General features: G+C 38.0%; 1 protein-coding gene across 1 annotated transcript in view; it reads left to right on the top strand.

Moving 5' to 3' along the window:
* Nucleotides 1-22,111, top strand: part of LOC137335172 (transcription initiation factor TFIID subunit 4-like) — a 68,345-nt gene that overhangs the window by 30,519 nt on the left and 15,715 nt on the right. Inside the window, exons 3-12 of the mRNA XM_068000351.1 lie at nt 3,982-4,098; nt 5,770-5,919; nt 10,284-10,406; nt 11,523-11,612; nt 12,356-12,589; nt 13,940-14,078; nt 17,656-17,773; nt 18,606-18,775; nt 20,416-20,546; nt 21,599-21,724. Coding sequence (XP_067856452.1) covers nt 3,982-4,098; nt 5,770-5,919; nt 10,284-10,406; nt 11,523-11,612; nt 12,356-12,589; nt 13,940-14,078; nt 17,656-17,773; nt 18,606-18,775; nt 20,416-20,546; nt 21,599-21,724 — 1,398 coding nt within the window. The remainder of the gene's footprint in view (nt 1-3,981; nt 4,099-5,769; nt 5,920-10,283; nt 10,407-11,522; nt 11,613-12,355; nt 12,590-13,939; nt 14,079-17,655; nt 17,774-18,605; nt 18,776-20,415; nt 20,547-21,598; nt 21,725-22,111) is intronic.

Genomic DNA, 22,111 nt, shown 5'->3' with positions numbered 1-22,111 from the left:
CTCCTACTCTGTCACCCCCACACAATGAGACCAATATGCAGAATCTTCTATAAATAGTTGCATAAATCTACATCTTTAATATGGGACTGTAATTTGCAAGAATTCTTATACCTCTCATAAGCAAAACAATAAACTGCTGTTGCACTCAAGAAAACACACAGCACTTCCTGTCCTCTCAACCCTCAGAACTTAATCGCCATTCCACAGTTTCAACTCTAACCCGAACCAGATACTAAAGAAGTAGTGAATTGAGTATTCCCAAAGACAACGGATTCAGGGTTCTGTCCAATAGGAGCTGCCCTGGGTTAGATTGGACAATTCCCCAGGAGCAGCTGACTAAGAAGTGCGATGTACTGGAAATATGATCAGAGATCTGTAAAGCCAGATCTTTGCTCCCACGATGATACCCCTGAACACCCTTTCCACATTTCAGAAGACCCTGACAGATCTACAATTGCTTGAATGTAAATTTCAACTCGTGTATATTATGTAAAACATGTTAGTTTACAATTGATCTCATCTCACTAGAATGCTCAACAATCCACTTTCTGGAAGATAGAAGAAATACAAGCAGGGCACATGCAAGAGCACAGTATCCGGCACACACAGCAAGCGGTCTTACTGTTTTGACCCAGGTTATGCTATCGTATAACTAGATATTAGGCAGTAAAGGTAAACTTCTGGCCATACAGATGCAGGGGTCTGCTTATGGGAGTGACCTGTGACCCTGAATCCGACCGTATAATGCTACTACATAATAGTTTGTTTACTTAGACTCTGTTGTACCACACTGTGTTAAGAAACAGGCCTGTATTAGCTCCACAAACTCACTTTCTTTTCTAGAAAAATCTCTTCCTTCATTCCACTAGAAGCCCCCACAATTATCTATAATAATCATCTCCCCTTCTCCCCCACCCCTCCCCTTGTCTATATTTGTTCAGATAATTCCATGTCAATTTTCTATCAGGCTCCACAGCATTATTGCAATTCCCAGTTATCATCTTGGTGTTATCTGTAATACCCAGGGTATCCAGTCATTTCTCTAGTTGATCCTCAAATTGACAACATGAACGTCAAGAGGAAAAGACTGCAATCACTAGGATGCTCTCTCCAAGGGTGTGGTACTACAGTGGTAGTGAGTAAAAATGATTTATTTATTGGAAAGTTCTGCTGCTTTGTGGAAGAGATTAGTCATGCTTTCAAAACACCTAATTGCCCCAACAGGTTGGGTCCATCACTCGTGGAATGTTTTCTGCACTTGGTGCTTCCTCGTCTTTTCAATCTTGGTAACTCAACTGTGGGCCTAGATGCTTCACCTAGATTTCTCAATAAATAATAAAATGTTCGCTAAGTGATAGGGATATATCAAAGTTCATGGCCAGTAATGTATAAATGTTCATGAGGAACATGATAGCTAGCAATTAGATGGTTATAAAAATTCTTTAGTAGAAGATTCATAAAGCAAATGTGGTTATATTCCATATACCAAGCTCCCACTCGACCTTAATTTTGTGCCTTGTGATGTTTTTGGGTATCTTTCAAAATATCTTCTATTTCCATTATCTGGGCAAAAAGAACTAATGTGCTGAGTCCAATGTAAGACTGTAATCTGTTTGAGGCATGAGGAAATGTCATATCAGATGTAGACAACTTAAAAGGGTCAGAGAATGTGTCACTTTTTCTTTCTCGTATTGATAATGGACTGATCCTACTGTGTGTGCAAAGCGTCATTTGACGAATAAGTATGACCATACCATCTACATTGCCATACTTCACATGTAAAGTAAATAGTCCAAGTATTGGAAAGGCATGTCTGTGAAAATTTCACTCTATTTTCCCATGATAATCTATGATATTTAAAAATATTTTTTCAGTCCTCAGACTCACTCCCATCTGAACAAAAATAATTGTTATATCCTTTTGCCCTGCTGCACACATATCTAAAATGGAGTGCACCATTCATTGTACAGATATGGTAGACCAGGCACTGTTAAGTAGACAAGACCATGGGTCAATATATACACAAAAAGAATCGTGACATGAATAGTAACAGTTGGGCAGAAGAAACTTTTGGCCAAAACTGGAGGCATATTAAAAATTCTCATACCTTTACCACACATGAATGATTGGATCAATTTATACAGTTTAGTTTTTTGCTGCGACTCCTAACCAGGCAGGTCTATTCTGAAATACATTACTTAGAGTCTGATTTATAAATACTGTGTGTTGGGGGGCTCACTACAGCTATATTGGGGTCTTGTTCTTCAATTTTGTACTCCATATATCTTATCCTCTTTGTACATCAATGCATGTTTAGAAGATGACTCTTTTTAAAAAAAAAACTCAACAGTAACCAGGTTTTCAACCATCAGGTTACTTTTTTATTAAAAGTTTATATTTTAGAATATACAATTTAACAAAATAAAAAACAGCTTTATAACTAGTAGAAGGGTTCTATTTTTGGCAAAAGTGTTCTTGGTTTACACCCCTACCACCTCAGAAGAAAATGGGAAAGATTGTATGGGGACCAGTGAAAAAGAGAAGTCACGTGTAAGGTAATTTGCTCCTAAACAGGCTCACATGACTATGTTGGCTTCATTGAATACTCAATATGTGGACAAGAACTACATCACCTAAGTCCAGAAATTACTTTTAAATTGACTTTTCTACACTCACTTTTTATAGACACTGATACAGCAGTCATTAAAATGTAAAAAAAAGTGAAAATAGTTCTATGAAAAGCAATTCTCTTTTTCCTAGATCAACCCTGACCTTACTTGATTTCACAGTATATCCCTCACTCCTTTGTCCTTCCAGAAATGTATCCAATTGTTTCATGCACCCACTTACACTGTCAGCTTCAGTGATCTTCCCTGGTAACTTATTCCACAATCCTTTAGGTTAAAAAATGTTCCACCTGACTAGAATGGAATCAGACAAATATGTATTCAAGAAATTTCAGCTTCATGGGAACTTCTCTAAGGCAACTTCATTTATTTTTGATTTGAAGGTTTTTAGATCTGTAGACAAGTCATAGAGTGTGGTTATGGTACTTGATTAGCAGCCCAGAGGTCATGATTTCAAATCCCACATTGTGAAATGGAATTCAATAAGTTTGGTAATTTGTATATTAGCACCAGAAAATAAGATGACCATGGATGGTCATAAAAACCTAACTGGTTCACTAACGTCCTTCAGGGAAGGGAACCTGCCACCCTTTTTCCACATCTGTCCACGTTCGTACTGCCCAGAAATTGGGTGGTAGAGATAGGAAAATCTGGGCTATTGTGTTTCTGTTCATGTAAAATTAGAGATTTATAATTCTTGTATCTAGTTTTAGTACCTATAGAAAAATGGTCTCTGGCATCATACCTTAACGTGAAGTTTTTCACCAAGTAATTATAGGAAGTTATTTTGGCTACTATGCATGGGACATTTCTAATCTGATGACTGGTCTCTGAAACTGATTGCGATAAAGACTATAAGAAAAAGAACTATTTCTGATGGGTAGCATATAACATTGACAGATATTCCTATTTAAAAACAAATCTAATGTAAATCCTGAAATTTTAAACTAGCAATGAAAATAAGTTCACTATGAGTGTTACAGGGTTTTCTGATTTGTGCATCTTAATTTCTTGGATATGCTTTGGAGAACATCACAAGGAGGAAAGGCCCAAAACCTAAATCCAAAACCATTTTCTGCATTATTTTGTATTCCACTTTTTTCTTAAAGTTTATAATTTGTTACCGGTATTTTTCCACTCTCCAAGGTGCTGAAAGTTGTCACTTCATAATTCCATACTTTCATCTAGACCTTTATAGAAATTGATTTTTATTTATTAATTTGGTTGATACATTATTGGTCCATAAAGCAGTTATACTTAAATTATTCTAGATTACTTCTACAAAAAAAAATTCTCCATGAATGTGCCACACAGGTTGACCTCAACTTTTCTTCCCTTCTAATGTCAATTCTAGGCACCAGGAACTCAAATAATTGCACGGCAAGTAACACCTACAATCATCAAGCCAGTTTCTCAGCCACAGACGACGGTACAAGTGACAACTGCACTGCAGCGGCCTCCAACTGTACAGGTAATGTTATGAATCAGATTGTGTTACCTAAAAAAATTGAGCAATGATTTCAATTTCATTGGAAAGCAATGGGGCAGCAGTATTCAAAATTAGATTTGAGATGTCTACAGGGTAATGGGAGAAAGGTAGATGTAAAGTAAGGACTAAGTAAGAACCACAGTATATATGTATAGAATTGTATTAAATGTAATGGGTTAGGGCAGTCTTAGTCCTAGAATTATGATTCCATAGCATAAACTAGCTGTAGTTTGTCACAGTTTGTGAAAAACAAAAATGTTACACTAGTGCAGAGAGGAAAGTCCCCTAGATACCATTCCATAGCTTATTTTTTTTTAAATTAAATGATAGTTAAGTGTGTGGAATCCATAATGTCAGTAGTAAGCGTGCCATTGAAATCTTAATACATGAAAAGCATCCTGGTGTTAATATGCTGTTTTTTCCCTTTACTGTATCAGCCTTGGCCCAGTGTTAGTGCTGAGTCAGCAGGTCATGGTTTTAAGCCCTATTTTAGAGATTTGCGAACGTAATCTAGGTTGACACTTCATAAGAAATAGGAGCAGGAGTAGGCCATATGGCCCCTCCAGCCTGCTCCCCCATTCAATAAGATCATGGCTGATCCACCTCAACTCCACTTTCCCACCCGATCCCCATATCCCTTGATTCCCTTAGTGTCCAAATATCCATCGATCTCAGTCTTGAATATTCTTAACGACTAAACATCCACAGCCCTCTGGGGTAGAGAATTCCAAAGATTCACATCCCTCTGAGTGAAGAGGTTTTTCTTCACTGCGGTCCTAAATGGCCAACTCCTTATCTTGAGACTATGGCCTCTAGTTCTAGACTCTCCAGCCAGGGCAAACAGCCTCTCAGCATCTACCCTGTCAAGACCTCTCAGAATGTTGTACGTTTCAATGAAATCAAACTCCAGAGAATATAGGCCCATTCTACCCGATCTCTGCTCATAGGACAACCCTCTCATCCCAAGAATCAATCTAGTGAACCTTTGTTGCACCCCCTCTATGGCAAGTATATCCTTCCTTAGGTAAGGAGACCAAAACTGTACAGAGTACTCCAGGTGTGGTCTCACCAGAGCCCTATATAATTGCAGCAAGACCTCCTTACTCATATACTGCAACTCCTTGCAATAAAGGCTAACATGTCATTTGCCTTCCTAATTTCTTGCTGTCCCTGCATGTTAACTTGCTGTGATTCTTGTACAAGGACCCCCCATATCCCTCTGACTACCAACATTTCTTAGTCTCTCACCTTTTTAAAAAATAGGTATTGGTCAATATTTATTTCTCATCCAATATGCACTTCAGTTCAATACTGAATGCTATACTGTCGGAGGTGCCGTCTTTCAGATGAGGCCCCATCTGCGCTTTTGGATGGACGTAAAAGATCCAATGGCACGATTCAAAGAAGAGCAAGAAAGATCTCCCAGTGTCTGGCCAATAGTCAGCTCTCATCCAATATCACTAAAACAGGTGTTCTGTTCATTAATCTCATTGCTGTTTGTGGGATCTTGCTGTGCATAAATTGGCTGCTATGTTTCCCTACATTACAACAATGACTACACTTCAAAAGTACTTCATTGGCTTTGAAGCGCTTTATGACATCCTGAGGTTAGGAGGGGTGCTAGATAATGCAAGTTTGTTCTTTTTCTTACAGTCTCAGATTGTAATAAGTGGAGCAACATCTGCAGCTTCGATAGGGACAGCAACGACAGTCCAACCAGGAACACCTCAGAGAACTGTACAGACATTGGCAGCAGCTGCAGGGGCTCCAACATCACAGATACTGCAACCCACTGCTTCAGCGGTAAGAATCAACTGTTGGAAGTATGGCAGAAGTAGCCTAGTATCAAAATTCAGCGCAAACAGCTTTTCAAAACCCAATTTGTGAGGACGGAAACATTCACAGCTTTGAAATGCAAGAAATAACATTCACATAGAACACACATTCAATACTCAAAACATATTTTGACAGATGGGAGAATCAAAAATACCCACTTGGGTACTACTTACTGGAAAGCAAATTCAAATTTATGAAAAACATACCTGGTTAAAAATAACTTCCTCTCCATTGTAATGCAGTAGAATAAAAATGTCCCAATCCATTATAGCATATAGTACCTTTGCAGTGGTCATAACTTATTGCTAGATTTTAGACATCAGTGACCCCTGAAGGGGTTGCAGTCATATATTTAATAAAGTTGCACAAATTAAGTGCAGATAACACATTTCAAACTGTGGATCTTTTTCACAAAACTGCATTTCCAACAATGAACGGGTACAAAACAAATTTAAATCAAATCTTCGGAAACTTTCTGTCTGGTTCAGTGTAGTTGAAACTCTTTTTCAAGTTCAAGTTCGAGGAGTGCACTTTGAAATATATAACCTGAATAAACCTGCATCTCCATTTACAACACATTAACATAGAGATGGTGAGCTTCCACAAGCCTCAGACTTAATTCAAGGAGCACACACCTCACTATGTATCCACCTCTGTTTGTGCTCCTCTTCTTGGCTTAACTTTTCATTTAAAATTCTTTCAAGTTGATCAACCTGCATCCCAGAGCTCAACCTGATAATCAGTAAATAAATATTTAACTCAGTTAAAGCAAATCAATTTATATTGTAACAAAAACCCTTCAACTTTGACCTGGAGTAATTTCTCACATCAGAGCATGAAGCTTTTAGATTTTTTTTTTAAATGCAGAACATTCATCTCCGAGACAGGTGTGCAGTATTCTACACATTAGATTGACTTTGGTACAAGACAATATCATAAGCATCTAGATTTTGAGCACATCCAGCTTACTCCAAAGTTTGTATTTATCATAAAACAAGTTTTAATCAACAGCTGCTTAAAAATCATAAGTTTGCAAACTGGGGAACCTGGTCCTGAGGGGATCCTAGAAGTACAAGGGCTTTATTTCTGTTACGATAACACTATCTTCCTTTAGGTAGCTGATGTGTTTTTTTTTAAAGAAGTTAGGACAGGCATGTGCATTGGCAAAAAAGGCAACCTTTTCTAGATCCTTATGATTTTATAGCTAAATTGATCCAGAGTATAAAACATTGGATACCTCCATCTGTGTTTTCCCTAGTGATGAATTATGATAAAATTTGGATTTAATTTTAAGGTGATCACATCAAAACAAAAGCTTTTAAAAGCCTTGTGTTCTTCCAGATGTGATGAACAATTTTAAGCGTTATGGGGCAGTAACTATGATTTGGAAGAAGTGGTACTATTTACTGTCTAAGATTGTAATTAAACATTTTGTTGCTTTAATAATTAATCAAGCAGTTACTTTCATAGTTAAAGGTGGAAAAATTGAACAATAACTTTGAAGTTCACAGGAAGAGTTACATTATATACCTGTAAAATCCATTGCTTCCACAGTAGAGTTACATGGTTAAGACTACCCTTTCACAAATAATGTAGGTCAGTATGTCAGCCAAGTCCATTCAGCACTGGAAACCCAAAACTGATTAATGGTTGATGAGCTAAAGACATACAGCCATCTGCTGGCAGGTGCACAAATTGCATGTACAGAAAAAAATCCAAATTTGTGTCAACAGCAATTACATACAAGTCGGATGGTTAGAAATACATTCCAACTGGAATAAGTAGTTGTGGTGAATTCTAGGGGTAGTAGTTGAATGAGTAATGTAGTCGTGAGTGCATATGCATGCCAAAAACCACTAAAGAGTACAAATTGGCCCCCATTATCAAAATTAATAAAGGGTGTATAAAGAACACATGCACAATTCTGATATAGTGAACAGTGGAAATCTTCCCTGATATTCTTCTGCTGTTGCTGATAAGTCACCTAAACATTTATGGTTTAGGAAAAGCTTATCCACTAATGGATAATTCACTACAGGTAGCAGTTATCTTGTACTTGTAAAGCATGTCATTACATTGTATTTGCATTGGAATAAACAAATTATCATTGGTACGACCTGGCACTATTTTCACATTCAGTATCCACAACGAGACATATGCCATATTACTATGGGGATGCTTCCATACAAGTTGGATCTTCATCACTAGGATGGCTTTCATATACTTCCCAGCCATAATCTAAGAGATGTATTGACATAGCCTGTCACTTAGAGAGCCTGGTGATTGTGGAGATATGGTAGGGGTGGGGGAACGAAATTGAAGGGTAACAAACCCCTTAAAAAAAAATGTACTGGAGTTAATTTTTTTGCGTCAATGTCAAAAACCAATTAATAATTTTTCTCATTGTTATTCTCCATAATGTACTGACAAAATGTGGCTTTATTGTGGTTTATGGATGGATTGTCATCAAAAGCAGACCTCACTGGTGATCAAATTGTCCCAATGGCATCTAAATTAACAATCTAGTACCACATTTTAACTTAAGGTTGTTAAAAAATCCGGTATCCTATATTTTATTAAAGGGTTTGCACTTGCTTGCTTGCTACCACTGGAGAACATACAGCACCCTCTGATAGCAGAAGATTAGTCGATGCTGTTAAAACAGTGATTTAACGGCTGTGGAAATGGATGTGGAATTTCATTTCTTCCCCCCCCCCCCCCCCCCACAAAACCACCATTTACCCCTTGCATAATTCTAATAAATAATCTGGTGTTCTGAATCAAAAATGGTATCAGCTGAGAATGAAAAATAAATTCCCATTGAAAACCTTTTATGATGTTACTTGGAAGAAAACTGTTAATATGTAAGTGCAATGGTGAATGTCTTGTTTAAGGTTTCATTTCTGTGCAAATAAACTAATGGGTAAAAAGTAGGGCACTAATTTAGCCTCAATGTCCACGGCCATTGGGGGTAGAAGAGTGAAGGGGGTAAACAAATAATCCAGGGTTCCCATTCAGGTGATTTCAGCAAGGGTTTGAGAGTCTGGTGATGGAACAGGCTCAGTTGTGATGCTTTCTATGGTCAAAAGCCTGCCAACATTCCATTCAAAAACTGAGAAGACCCTCCCCGCCACCACAAACTCCATATCCTCACCACTGATTCCATTCTCCTCCCCGACGGCTGTCTCAGGCTGAACCAGACGGTTTGCAACCTCTGTGTCCTATTTGACCCTGATCTGAGCTTCTGACCCCATATCCTCTCCATCTCAAAGACTGCCTACTTCCACCTCCATAACATTGCCCCTCTCCGCACCTGTCTCAGCCCATCTGCTGCTGAAACCTACATGCGTGCTTTTGTCATCTCCAGATCCTACTATTCCAATGTTCTCCTGGCCGGACTCTCAACCTCCACCCTCCATAAACTAAAACTCTGCTGCCTGTATCCTAACCCACACCAAGTCCCGTTCACCCGTCACCCCCTGTGCTTGCTGACCTACATTGGCTCCTGGTACACCAAAATCTCAAATGTAAAATTCTCTTCCTCATGTTCAAATAGCTTCTTTCTGTGCTGCAAACTTTTAAACTTCAGGGCCTCACCCCTCCTTATCACTCGAACTTCCTCCAGCCCTACATACCTCCAAAAACTCTGCATTTCTCCAACTCCGGCCACTTACGCATGTACCACTCCCTTCACCCCACCATTGGCGGCTATGCTTTCAGCCATCTAAACCGAAAGCTCAAATTTCCTCCCTAAATCTCCTCTCCATCTTTAAGACCCTTCTTAAAATCTACCTCTTTCACCAAGCTTTTAGTCACCCCTAATATCATCTTCTTGGGCACGGTGTCAATTTTTGTCTGATTAGCTTCTGTGAAGTGCCTTGGGACATTTTCCTATGTTAAACTGCGCTATATAAATGCAAGTTGTTGTTGTTGGCTAGGCTCGTGAAGAATAGCCAATTGGACAAGGTCTGCCAACAACTGTGAAACTTATACCTGCATGAATCACTACCTTCAAAAAAGAAAATGGGGAACAAAAATTTATTTGCAAACTTATTAGGGAGGGAATTTGAGCTTTCGGCTTAGATGGCTGAAAGCATGGCATTAATCATTGATTGATTTACCCAACAAGTTAGAGATTTTCTGGTTTTGAAGTAAAGTATAAAATGTGTGAAAATTATAACTTTATATTAGAGCTGAAACTTCCCTTCTGTCTCCAGGAATGTTTTGTAGCAAGACTCTAACTCCTGTGTGTGTAAAATAAACTTTAAATAGAGAAGACTTTTAATTATACTGTACTTTGCCCTCTCTTAAATGCTTACAATGTTCCACAGGAAACGATGGAAAATGTCAAGAAATGCAAGAACTTTCTGTCTACGTTGATCAAACTAGCTTCAAGTGGTAAACAGTCAAATGAAACGGCTGCCAATGTCAAAGAACTGGTGCAAAACTTATTGGTGAGAAAGTGTAGTTCAAACATTTCTACATTAACATCGTAATCTAGAAGAATCTCAACTAAATAATAATTGCCTTGGAATTGGGGAAGGAGTGTGTGACAGAGAAAAAAAATAAACATTTCTTTTACATAGAGAATTATTAGATAGGATGGAATGCTTTAATCATAGGAAGTAATTGAGGCAGAGACCATGGCATCTTTTAAGGGAAGGGTAGATAAACATTTGAAACAGAAGGTGATACAGGGCAATGGGGAAAGCGCAGGGCAGTGGATTAGTTTTGGATTGCTCTAGCAAAGAGCGGCACAAACACTGTGGGACAAATAGCTTCTTTCTGTGCTGTAAACTTTTATGCTTTTATGTGTTATAGAGGATACAGTTCTCAAATTCTGAAAGATGTTGAGTGAAGCAGTGTATCATACACAAGCCATAGATGTACCAAACTTTTGACTAAATATTCAGGTGAGACATTGAAACACTCAAAGCGTGGTTTCGCCTGAAATTCAGAAGCTTCCCCACCCTTTTAAAAAATCTGTTGGACCTCCAATTCTCAGCACTACGCAGGCAAGTTGTCTGTAACGTGCATCAGAGAACACTGTATATAGTTCAAATGAAACTTGTTCAACAGAGTTTAAAAGCTGCATTATTCGGGCTCGCAATTCATTCATTTCACTTTACTGTATGTTCACTCTCAAATTTTAAGGAAAGAGTTTGAGTTTCTGAGCAAAATCCCTTTAAAGGCTTTCAATTAACCCCAATTTTAAAAGTCCAATTTAAGGAACATGTTGTATTACATTGGATGTCAGAAGCCATTTTTCAGCCTGATGTTTTACAAAAGATTGATATATTGTTATTGGTGCAAGTGCAGATGCTGCATGTATAGGTATAAAGCTGTCCAGCAATAGAGGAGTCATATGTATAGTATAGCCTAGCTCAAGGAGATTCTGACCATCACATTTTAATAGTGGCAGTGCTAGTTCTTTACCAGTGGGTACTAAATGAGACCAGATCATTGTGCTTCTAGTCTGATCCCTACAGAGCACAAATTATCCACCGAAAATGGAAAAGCCCTTAATCATGCAGAAAGCAACTCAAGTTTTGTTTTCCTCCTTCTCACAGGATGGGAAAATTGAAGCAGAAGACTTTACTAGCCGGTTATACAGAGAGCTCAACTCCTCACCTCAACCTTACCTTGTGCCTTTCCTGAAGGTAACTAATCATTTGTCCTGAAGTGGTACATCTATCAATATTTTTCATATTTGGAGAAGATAGTTATGAATTTTTGCTTTCCTCCTGGCAAATAATCCTTGTACGTGAACAAAACCAGTATGAGAATATAAGTTGTATGCTAGAAATACATTCTCCTTAGTGAAATATATGATCAAGTATACCTTACACTCTCTAAAAATCATTCTTTGATATCAGGCTCACTTGGTTGAGATTCTGTTTATTACTCAGAACAAAATCTTTTCTCCCCCGCTCTCTTTGAGAACAAGGATGTGCATTATATTGAAAGTAATTTCTTTTACTATTTCCAGTTATGTTCCTTTCAAGAATCTTGGTTAAATTCCTTCTGGTCATAATTTCACTGAAAAGATCAGCAAATTTTGCACTGACCAAAATGGTCGTTTTTTCAAAGTCTATCTTCGGTATACAGTACATGTGACAGGAGGGTTTGTCATTAAAATTTCTTTCCCCTTCCCTTCAAAAAAAAAGTGAAATTCACACCTTAAAAATTGGTTTTAGCCAGTCCTGTTTCCAGAGTACCAGGAAACATGCAACCAGTAAATAGTTGAGTTGGTCTGAAAGTATCCCGAATTTGGCAGCATTTTAAAATGGATGATCCAAATGCTCTGATTAGTACAAATTCAGTTACACATAAAGCAAAGTAATTTTTGTGCAAAATCGTAATAAGATTAGTACAAATATTTAACCCTTTTGTGCTTTCCCAGCGGAGTTTGCCAGCCTTGCGCCAACTCACTCAAGACTCGCAAGCTTTTATTCAGCAAAGTCAACAACAATCCTCAACTCAGACCACAACAGCGCTGACAGCAGTGGTGCTAGGAAACACTGTTCAACAACGACCTGTAGTGCGGACAACTACTGCTACAGCTACAGTAACTAGCACCCTCCAACATCCTGTGCTAAGTTTAGCACAACCTGGACAGTCAGTGCAAGCTGGCAAGGTAGGACAAATCATCTGTACATTTAGTGTGGCATCCTTATTACCATATTTTGTTTAGAACTGCTAGTAAGAGGCGGTCTCAGACAGATTTTCTGAAGAAAAATAAACTTTAATCAACATGAACTTGAAGTTAAGCAACCATATGTAGAATATTGTCAGCAGCACTCCATTTACGCAGTCATGGCGGGGGGCGGGGGGGAAGAAAGAGAAAATAATATTTTAGACCATAATGTGGGAATAAGAGATGATTGAGCAGTGCCATGTAACATTTAAGATTCTGTGGCATTTCTGTTTAGTTTACAGCCTGATAGAATATCAACCTAAATTATATTTTAGCACTGTATTTTAAGATGACTCATAAACCATATTTATTTAATCGCATAATATACAAACCTTTGTGCATAGTCTTTTAAATTGCTTGGAATACTAGAAGGTTAAAAGATAATTGTATGAAAAAGTGTTTAATTATCTTCATTGTAGTCATTGTTTTTAAATCCTGTTGTTTAAGACTAAACATCCTGGCTCTATTAAAGAAATGACTGTTAATAAGTATTTAATGTCTCGCTCCAAAATTAAAGCATTATTGACCACTATTGACTAAATCGTTTTGGGGATACAATTAGAACAAGTCACTATTCTCATTATTTTGCACTGTCATACAACCATTACATTTGCAGAATATTAGAATGTATTCTTCTAAATTATATTTTGCATTATTTCACTTTCAGTAGGGTAGTATTGTTGTTCAATATTTCCTAATGGGTATGCTTTTGGTAACATTGCAGTTTTTGGTTTGTAATATGGAACCATATAGCTCAGTAACTCACTTCACAAAATAGTAAGTGTGTCCAGAAGTTAGCCTGCTGAATTTAGTACTTTTACCATTACTAAGCAGATATAGGATGGAGCTAGGATATATCCAGAGATAGGCACTTCACATGGTATAAATGGTGGTACTGCATGTCCTTTGTGTTTTTAACAATCCACATTGAAACTATGTTTTAAAAAAGTTTTAAAAACCCTTTAAACCAAAATTAATCCCATGCCTGTTGTGGGAACACAGAACACAATTGCAATATTAGAATCTGAATAAATTCTGTAAAGAAGTCAAACTCACTCAGACCATCACTTGAAATATCAAGTTCATGTATTGCTAAAAAGTTCATAATTGTTTGCCTTGCACCCATTCTTGCAAACCTGGTTTTAGTCATTTTGGCATTGCCAGCATCTACTTAACAATAATAATATTTAGAGTAGTTGCTGGAGACTGACAATCATTACCATCTTAAGATTTTTTTTTTAAATGCTTAATTAGACTTCATTTTATACTAATGAGTGTATTTGTCTCCAGGTTGTTCAACAGCAGCAAGGAACACTGGTCAGACCGCAGGTAACACTGACACAAACACCCATGGTGACACTTAGGCCACCTCAGAACCGCATCATGCTAACTGCTCCTTCACAGGTGCAATTGAAGCAACTTCAGACAGGTAAATATGTATGTTTTTAATCCTCTTAAAATATTAAATGAAAACATCAAAACTACAAATCATTAATTGTTGACCTGTTTGCTTAGATACCAATCGCTTAATGTTTAGTAACTACTTATTTTTCTTTGCTCCACCCCTCTTTAAAAAAAATTCCTTGTTGAAGCCAATAATTAAATATTTTTGCTCAAAATTCTTTAAAGAAGCCCTTTTAAATTAGTGACCATTAAATTGTAAAAACACACTAACTGAAGGGTAACTTCAATGCCAAGTCAGAAAAATATAGAGCTGCATTAAAACAAATCCATCTCCAGTGGTTTTGTACATGGGGAGTGGAGACCAAATGTGGTCTTCAGGTGAAAGGTGGTTGGAGGATGGCGGGAACCGGACTAGGGCATGCAGATATAATTCAGTCTCCATTTTAAAGTTGTGCATTTGTCCTATTTTTTAATATAATAGTTTGATAAAACTTATGGCAGTTTGGGAAGCAGAAGAATTTCTCTATAGTACAGGATGAGGAGCTGGGAAATGCAAAACTGAGGTGTTAAATTCACAGGAGTGTGTAATTATGTGACAAGTTTGCGTAGGTAGTTTCCATTAAAAAATATCGACACAGGAATTTGTAATAGAAAAAGTTGATACAGGAAGTGCATGCAGACATCAGATTTTATTATATAGATGAGGGCAATTTGTAAACAAATTTTAATGACTTTTAAAACTAAAACAAATATACGGTGACTACTGCACTTATAAATTGCTTCCTGCAAGTTGCCAGCACCCAATCCAACTGTCATTTAGGAAAGAAAGAAATGTTGACCTTGTATAGTATCTTATGACAGCATTGAAACATCTCAAAACACTTCATATGGAATTATTTTTAAAGTCCAGCGACTGGCTATGTAGGTATTATGAGAATAATAACTTAAGCAAAATGAGCCCAGTAACAGTAGCCACTGAACTCAAATTTGTATGTGGCCCTTCTTTGGGTGAATCTGGGTTTCTTGTAACATTCAGCCTGCAGTAGCCTTGATTTTACTGATCCAAAATACATTTTTGATATTTATAAAATTATCATTTAAAAATTACCTTTTGGAAGCCAAGTCAGCTGCCTTTATCAGACAAATTGATTGAATGAAATCCAAGGTTATTATACAATCCCCTTTGAATTGAGCCCCATAGATTGTAGGTCCTAAAATAATAATGGTTACATCAAAAACACTGATCTAGATCTTCCAAACTAAAATATTGGAATGTTCCAGAAGCTTCCAATCACTACTTTCATTTATCAGTGACTTACTTTTAATTATGAATTTTTTTTTTAAAAATGCTTTCTTCACATTTAATGTTTCTGCCTCTCTGAACTCTGGAGTAGAGAAATGTAAAGAGTCTTACAACACCAGGTTATAGTCCAACAGCTTTATTTGAAATCACAAGCTTTCGGAGGCTTCCTCCTTCGTCAGGTGACGAAGGAGGAAGCCTCCGAAAGCTTGTGATTTCAAATAAAGCTGTTGGACTATAACCTGGTGTTGTAAGACTCCTTACATTTGTCCACCCCAGTCCATCACCGGCATCTCCACATCTGGAGTAGAGCAGAGAGAAATTTAGAATGAATACGTTAAGTGTTCATACTGGAATAGCACCAGTCAAAAATGTACCCCAATTACTGCACAGCATTAAAATTTACAATACTAGAAAGTAAAAAGACAAGCAGTCCGGAAATACAAAAGGCCAAAAGGCTAATTGTTCTTGTGGACCTGAAGGTTGTGTACACAAACATTTGAGTCCAAAGTTCATGACAAAAGTTTTTCAGAGACTGATGAAAAGTGGACATTCTTCTGTTGCCTTTTCCTGCTTACATGAATATTTTTGGTAATGTCAATAATTACTTTAAAATGACAGTCAGACTATCCTGATCACACATTATCCACTTCCTTCTGCATCGTCTGATCATAGCCAGAGTAGTGGCTTTTCTTCCTACTTCCACTTCATCAGCTCAGGAGGTCCAACGATGAGGATCCATCCTTGGCCTTCTCCTCTTCCTCATTTACATGTTGCCTCTTGGTGGCATCATCAGTAGAAATGGGATCAGCTTCCACATCTACTTTAATGACATTTATCTTTCTACCATCTCTCTCTCCACCTCCATTACCTCTGTGCTTCAGATTGATTGTCTGACATCCAGTCTTGGATGGGTCACAGTTTCCTCCAGCTAAACATTGGGAAGACCGAAGCCATAGTTTTCAGACACAAACTCCACACCCTCTCCACCATCACCCTCCCTCGCCACTGTCATATATTGAACACTGTTTCCTGTTCATCACAAACACCACCTAGTTCCACCTGCCTTCTCCCCCTCTCAGCCCATCTGCCACCGACACCCTTGTCCATGCCTTTGTCACCTCCAGAGTCAACTATTCAAATATTCTCCTGGCTGTATTCCAATCCTCCACCTTCTGTAAGTTTCACCTCATCCAAAACTCTTCTGCTCATATCTTATCCTCCACCAATGCCTGCTCCCCAATCATCCTGGTCATCATTGACCTATATTGGACGCAGTCCCACAACACCTCAGATTTAAAATTCTCATTCTTATGTTTAAATCCCTCCCTGGCTTCTCCAACCCATTCTTCCGACTCTGGCCTCTTGTGCCTCTTCCCCCTTTCGCCCCACCAATGGCAGCTGTGCTACCAGCCATCTTGGCCACACTCTCTGGAATTCCTTAATTCCCTCCTTAAACCCTGCTGCCGCTCCACCTCCCTCTCCTCCTTTAAGACCTTCCTTAAGATCCATCTCTTTGACCGAGCTTTTGGTCACCCCTCCTAATACCTCCTCCTGTGGCTTAGCACCCATTTTTCCCCAAATGCCTCTGTGAAGCACCTGGGTATGTTTTTCTACATTAAAGATGCTAAATAAATGCAAGTTGTTAATTTTGCCTGCCAAGATGACCCAAAGGATTGATGGCCATTTTGCATCAGCATTCCCCCATTATACAACTGTACATTGCTGCTTATATAATATTTATGCTTTTTAAGCAAAATTGCATGTAAGCAGTGCTCAATCTGCTCTGTCTGTGACTGAGTTGTCATTGCATCATGATCCTAGATACTGCCAAAAATCATAAATATTCCACACTAAAGTACATCTAACTGCATAACAGTAAATCTGATGAAATGAATATTGACATAATGATGTACATAGAGGTTATACCACCACACTCAGTTAAGTTTTTTTGCAAATATCTATGGAGATTCTTTTGCAACTAAAATAACTGAGGGTGTTGGCATATTGAGGAACTTGTTATTAACCCAAGATAATATTTAGAAGAAGATGTACCCAATTAAATAATGGAGTGAGTGATAAAGGTATCCTTTGCTGCCTCTAAAAGGATGTTGCAGTCGTCATCCTCAAATAGACCGAGCTCATATATGACAGTTTGTTGTGCAAATGATAAGTGGGTATTTGTATCTGAGTTGATAACCAGGTTTAAAAATTGCTGTACAAGTAAAATACTGTGACCAGTTGAGCTGGAGAAAGTTACTAGAGACAAGTGTTTAACATAACTTTCTCCATAATTTTACAGTTCCCGTTATGAAACAGACAGTGGTGCCAGGAAATAAAGCTGGTTTGACTTATTCTGTCCAGACTTCTGTTGTTCAAAAAAACAGGCTTAAAGAAGCAGCAGCAGGTGGTTCTTTCAGGTGAGATGTTCGAGCAAAACCTCAGGAAGGAACAAAATGATACTTAGGATTGATATTAAAAACGCAAGACTTCACTCCAAAAATAGTATTGATATGCACATCACTTAACTAGCAGTAAGTAAATATTTATCTATCGTAAAATCCCATATGACAAAGTTCCTTTAAAAAAAAAATCCCCCTACCCCAAACTGGCATTTTTTTCTAATAAAGTTCACTTCACTTCTGATCCCTGGACCTTCATCAGGTTACTTAATTGAACCTGACATTTTTGTGCAAGTGAGACCTTTAGACCACGAACACACAGTATTCTGACATCCGGGTGCTAATTGTGGGCTGTGCTTTGTGGTGGATTAATACATCATAACTAACAATCTTGGTTTAGCTCTTAAGGGAAGAGCAGGGGACACCAAGCACATAGCAGAAGTGAGGCATTTCCCAACAGGAAGAGAAAACAGGCTGTTTATTTTTTAAACTTGCTCTTGGGATGTGGGCAGTGGTGGCAAGACCACATTCATTGCCCATCCCTAGTTGCCCTGAGGTGGTGTGTTGGGCCTTCTCCTTGAACCACTACAGTTTCTGTGAAGATGGTGCTTCCACAGTGGTGTTTGGTAGGGAATTACCCTGCATGCCTCTGTACCTACTGATGGGGTGATCATGAAAGCAGGTTGCCTGCCCTCTTGATTAAGAACAACCTAAGTGGGGAAACTCTTCCTGCCTCCCAAACCAAATAAATGTAATTCTAACAAATCTGTACATCTTGGTCTAGCATTACATTAATATTTGCAGATTACCTCTTATAATGACATTAATGTGTAGATGTGAAATTTTCTAGGGATGATGATGATATTAATGATGTGGCATCCATGGCTGGAGTTAATCTCTCTGAAGAAAGTGCACGCATTTTAGCAACAAATTCAGAACTGGTGGGCACTCTGACAAGATCGTGTAAAGATGAAGCATTCCTATTCGCTGCACCATTGCACAGAAGAATGTTAGAAATAGGTAAAGAGACATCTAGCCATTCTCACAGCATGGATACCTTCTTAATCAAAACTTTGTGAAGGAACCAATGTAGTAGGGAATCTTCTTAAAACAAACCTCTTTCAAACTGTTAAAGTTCTCCAAGGAAGATTTTTGACATTACATTTTATAGCAAGAAACAACAAAAAATACATAAGTCAAGTACTTAATAAGCTTGGTTGTTTTCAAGTCATTCTTTAGAAGTGGAATAATAATTAATGTTACATTTTAAACAGCTAATAGTCTTGTCCAATAAAAATTGCTAACTAGCCACAGGTGTGGCTACAGCAACACCATTTTAAGAACATAAGAAATAGGAGCAGGAGTAGGCCATACAGCCCCTTGGGCCTGTTCCATCATTCATTAAGATCGCGGCTGATCTTCTACCTCAACTCCACTTTCCCGCTCTAAGCCCATATCCCTTGATTCCCTTAGTGTCCAAAAATCTATCAATCTCAGTCTTGATTGTACTCTGGGGTAGAGAATTCCAAAGATTCACAACCCTCAGTGAAGAAATTCCTCCTCATCTTGGTGCTAAATGGCCGACCCCTTATCTTGAGACTATGAACCCAAGTTCTAGACTCTCCAGCCAGGGCAAACAGCCTCTCAGCATCTACCCTGTCAAGCCCTCTCAGAATTTTATACATTTCAATAAGATCACCTCTCATTCTTCTAAACTTCAGAGAATATAGGCCCATTCTACTCATAGGACAATCCTCTCATCCCAGGAATCAATCTAGTGAACCTTTGTGGCACCCCCTCTAAGGCAAGATTATCCTTCCTTAGATAAGGAGACCAAAACTGTACACAGTACTCCAGGTGTGGTCTCACCAGAGCCCTATATAATTACAGCAAGAAATCCTTACTCTTATACTCCAACCCCCTTGTAATAAATAATAAATAAAAACAGAAAATGCTGGAAAAGCTCAGCAAGTGAGGCAGCTTCTATGGAGAAAGAAACAGTTAACATTTCAGGTCGAAGACCTTTTGTCACTCTCACAAACGTTAGCTCTGTTTCTTTTTCCATAGATGCTGCCTCACTTGCTGAGCTTTTCCAGCATTTTTCTTTTTAATTTCAGATTTCCAGCATCCTCAGTATCTTGCATTTGATTTGCTCCTTGTAATAAAGGCTAACATACTATTTGCCTTCCTAATTGCTTGCTGTACCTGCACTAGTTCTAGCAGAAAATACCTTAGGTACACTCACACAATACAGATAAATGTACTTCACGTGTATATTTACTTAACAAACATCTACCATCATTCAGTAACCATAAAAATAAAGCACTCAACAACCAAAAAAACACTCGCACACTCTGCTTTTCATCTTAGCATTTTACTAACACACACACACATAGGTTAAAGTACACATACATATTGCCATGTGAATGAGTATTGATATCACATGCCCAATAATAGTGTATTATTCATTTTTAAGTTTGATCAGAAATGCAATTAGTCACATCTGGATTCCCAATTAGCCACACGTGGCTAGGGACTAACATATTGGACAACACTGGGCTTAAAGAACAATACTGCATCAGTAAAAGGGGAGTGCTAAATTAATAGTTAAGAATATTTAACCTATCTAAAAAGGTATTTTAACTTTTTTTTGGGAACAGGTAAAAAACATGGAATTACCGACGTTCATCCTGATGTAGTAAATTTTGTGTCACATGCCACCCAACAGAGATTACAAACACTTGTAGAAAAGATATCTGAAGTTGCACAGCAGAGAAACATCTCATACAAGGTGAGTGTAGAATCACTTACTGTTTCTTGAGTCCCAATTTCATTTTATTAAAACTTGAGTTGCTTCATGAATTCCTGCCAACAAAAGGTTCATAAGCTAAACACATTTGCATCCTTTTTCAGTTACACCAGTCAGCTAAAAGCATTTGCTGTAATCTAAAAAAGAACCTTTATAAATTGTCATTTGAAATGCACCCCCGCACCCCTCTCCTGAAGGTATTGACTCATGTTGGGGTACAGCTGCACAGTGGGCATTCTTCATGTGTGAATCTGGACAGTCAGTGGCAGCAAGAAATCTGATAATTGGGGCATCAAAGCCAAGCCGGATCCTCTCCATATATGTGTACTTTCCAGCGAGCATCACTGATTTGTAATCAGGAGCAGAAACTCTAGCTGATCATTCCCTTCCCCAGCCCGGGACACTGAGATCACTTATAGTACCTTTACAGCCACCTCAACTAACTCAGTACAAACATGAATCAAAAAGGTTTGTAATGATTGTATTGCAGAACTGTTGATCTTGGAAGATTTATTGGTGCAATCTGCAAATTTGTACTTCAAAAAGTTTTTATATAGTGGTGGTCTGCAGTAAAACAACAACATTTTTTAAAATGGCAAATCAACACTACATTGATATATCATTGCACTTAACAAAACAAGGCTGATAAGCAGAACACACACTTAAATGATGGTTTTAAAGATTTTTTGTTAGGAGTTGTCATCACTAATACACAGAATGTTTCTCTTTGTACATCTTTGGATTAAGCGCTGAGTTTAGCAGCAATTTCTTTTTACTACTTCATTTATTATCAAGCAGAGTATTGTTCAATGGGGTAGGAGGGCAAGGAGCAGAGCATTTTTCCCTCATCCAGCACAATTGGATTAGTTACCAGAGGTTTTAATTGAGACGTTAACAAGTTGGAATGTTGCCCTTCACAAACCTGCATAAAGCAAGAAACCAGTGAGCCAATCTATTTGTTTGTTAGGGTTTCTATGTAGGAGTTATTTCACTACTTCTGCAAACAATAAATGCAGATTGCCTTTTGATTTCAGGAGGATGACAGGTATGAGCAGTTAAGTGATGTAAGGTCACAGCTCAAGTTTTTTGAACAACTTGATCAAATAGAAAAGCAGAGAAAAGATGAACAAGAAAGGGAAATTTTAATGCGAGCAGCAAAGGTAAGCAACAAGTCTTCTTATGTTTTAAATGACAAATTGCACCTAATGCGCATATGTGTAATCAAACAGAGAAGATGTTATAATAAATTAAACACAGTTCCATTGAGTGAGTAGTGATGCCTTTCTGAAGTTTAATCTAACACCTAGTGTACACAGTGGATGCGGAGCTAAAGTCAATATTGGTACAAATGTTCTTGCACATACCCAATCTGGGAGTTGTTCTTAGCCATCAATGCTAAACAAATCTTAGGTCTTCTGTCACCAGCACAACCATTTCTGCTCCAAAATTGCAGCTCTTGTGGTAGGCATACATCCACCTGCTTTGAAATGTACATTTAACAAGTTGAAAAAAAAGACCAGCACAAGCTGTGCAGTACAAGAGGAGAC

Source organism: Heptranchias perlo, chromosome 19, assembly GCF_035084215.1.
Source record: "Heptranchias perlo isolate sHepPer1 chromosome 19, sHepPer1.hap1, whole genome shotgun sequence".
Classification (NCBI taxonomy): Eukaryota; Metazoa; Chordata; class Chondrichthyes; order Hexanchiformes; family Hexanchidae; genus Heptranchias; species Heptranchias perlo.
The sequence above is the reverse complement of the archived record's forward strand: the minus strand, read 5'-3'. Positions and strand labels throughout refer to the sequence as shown.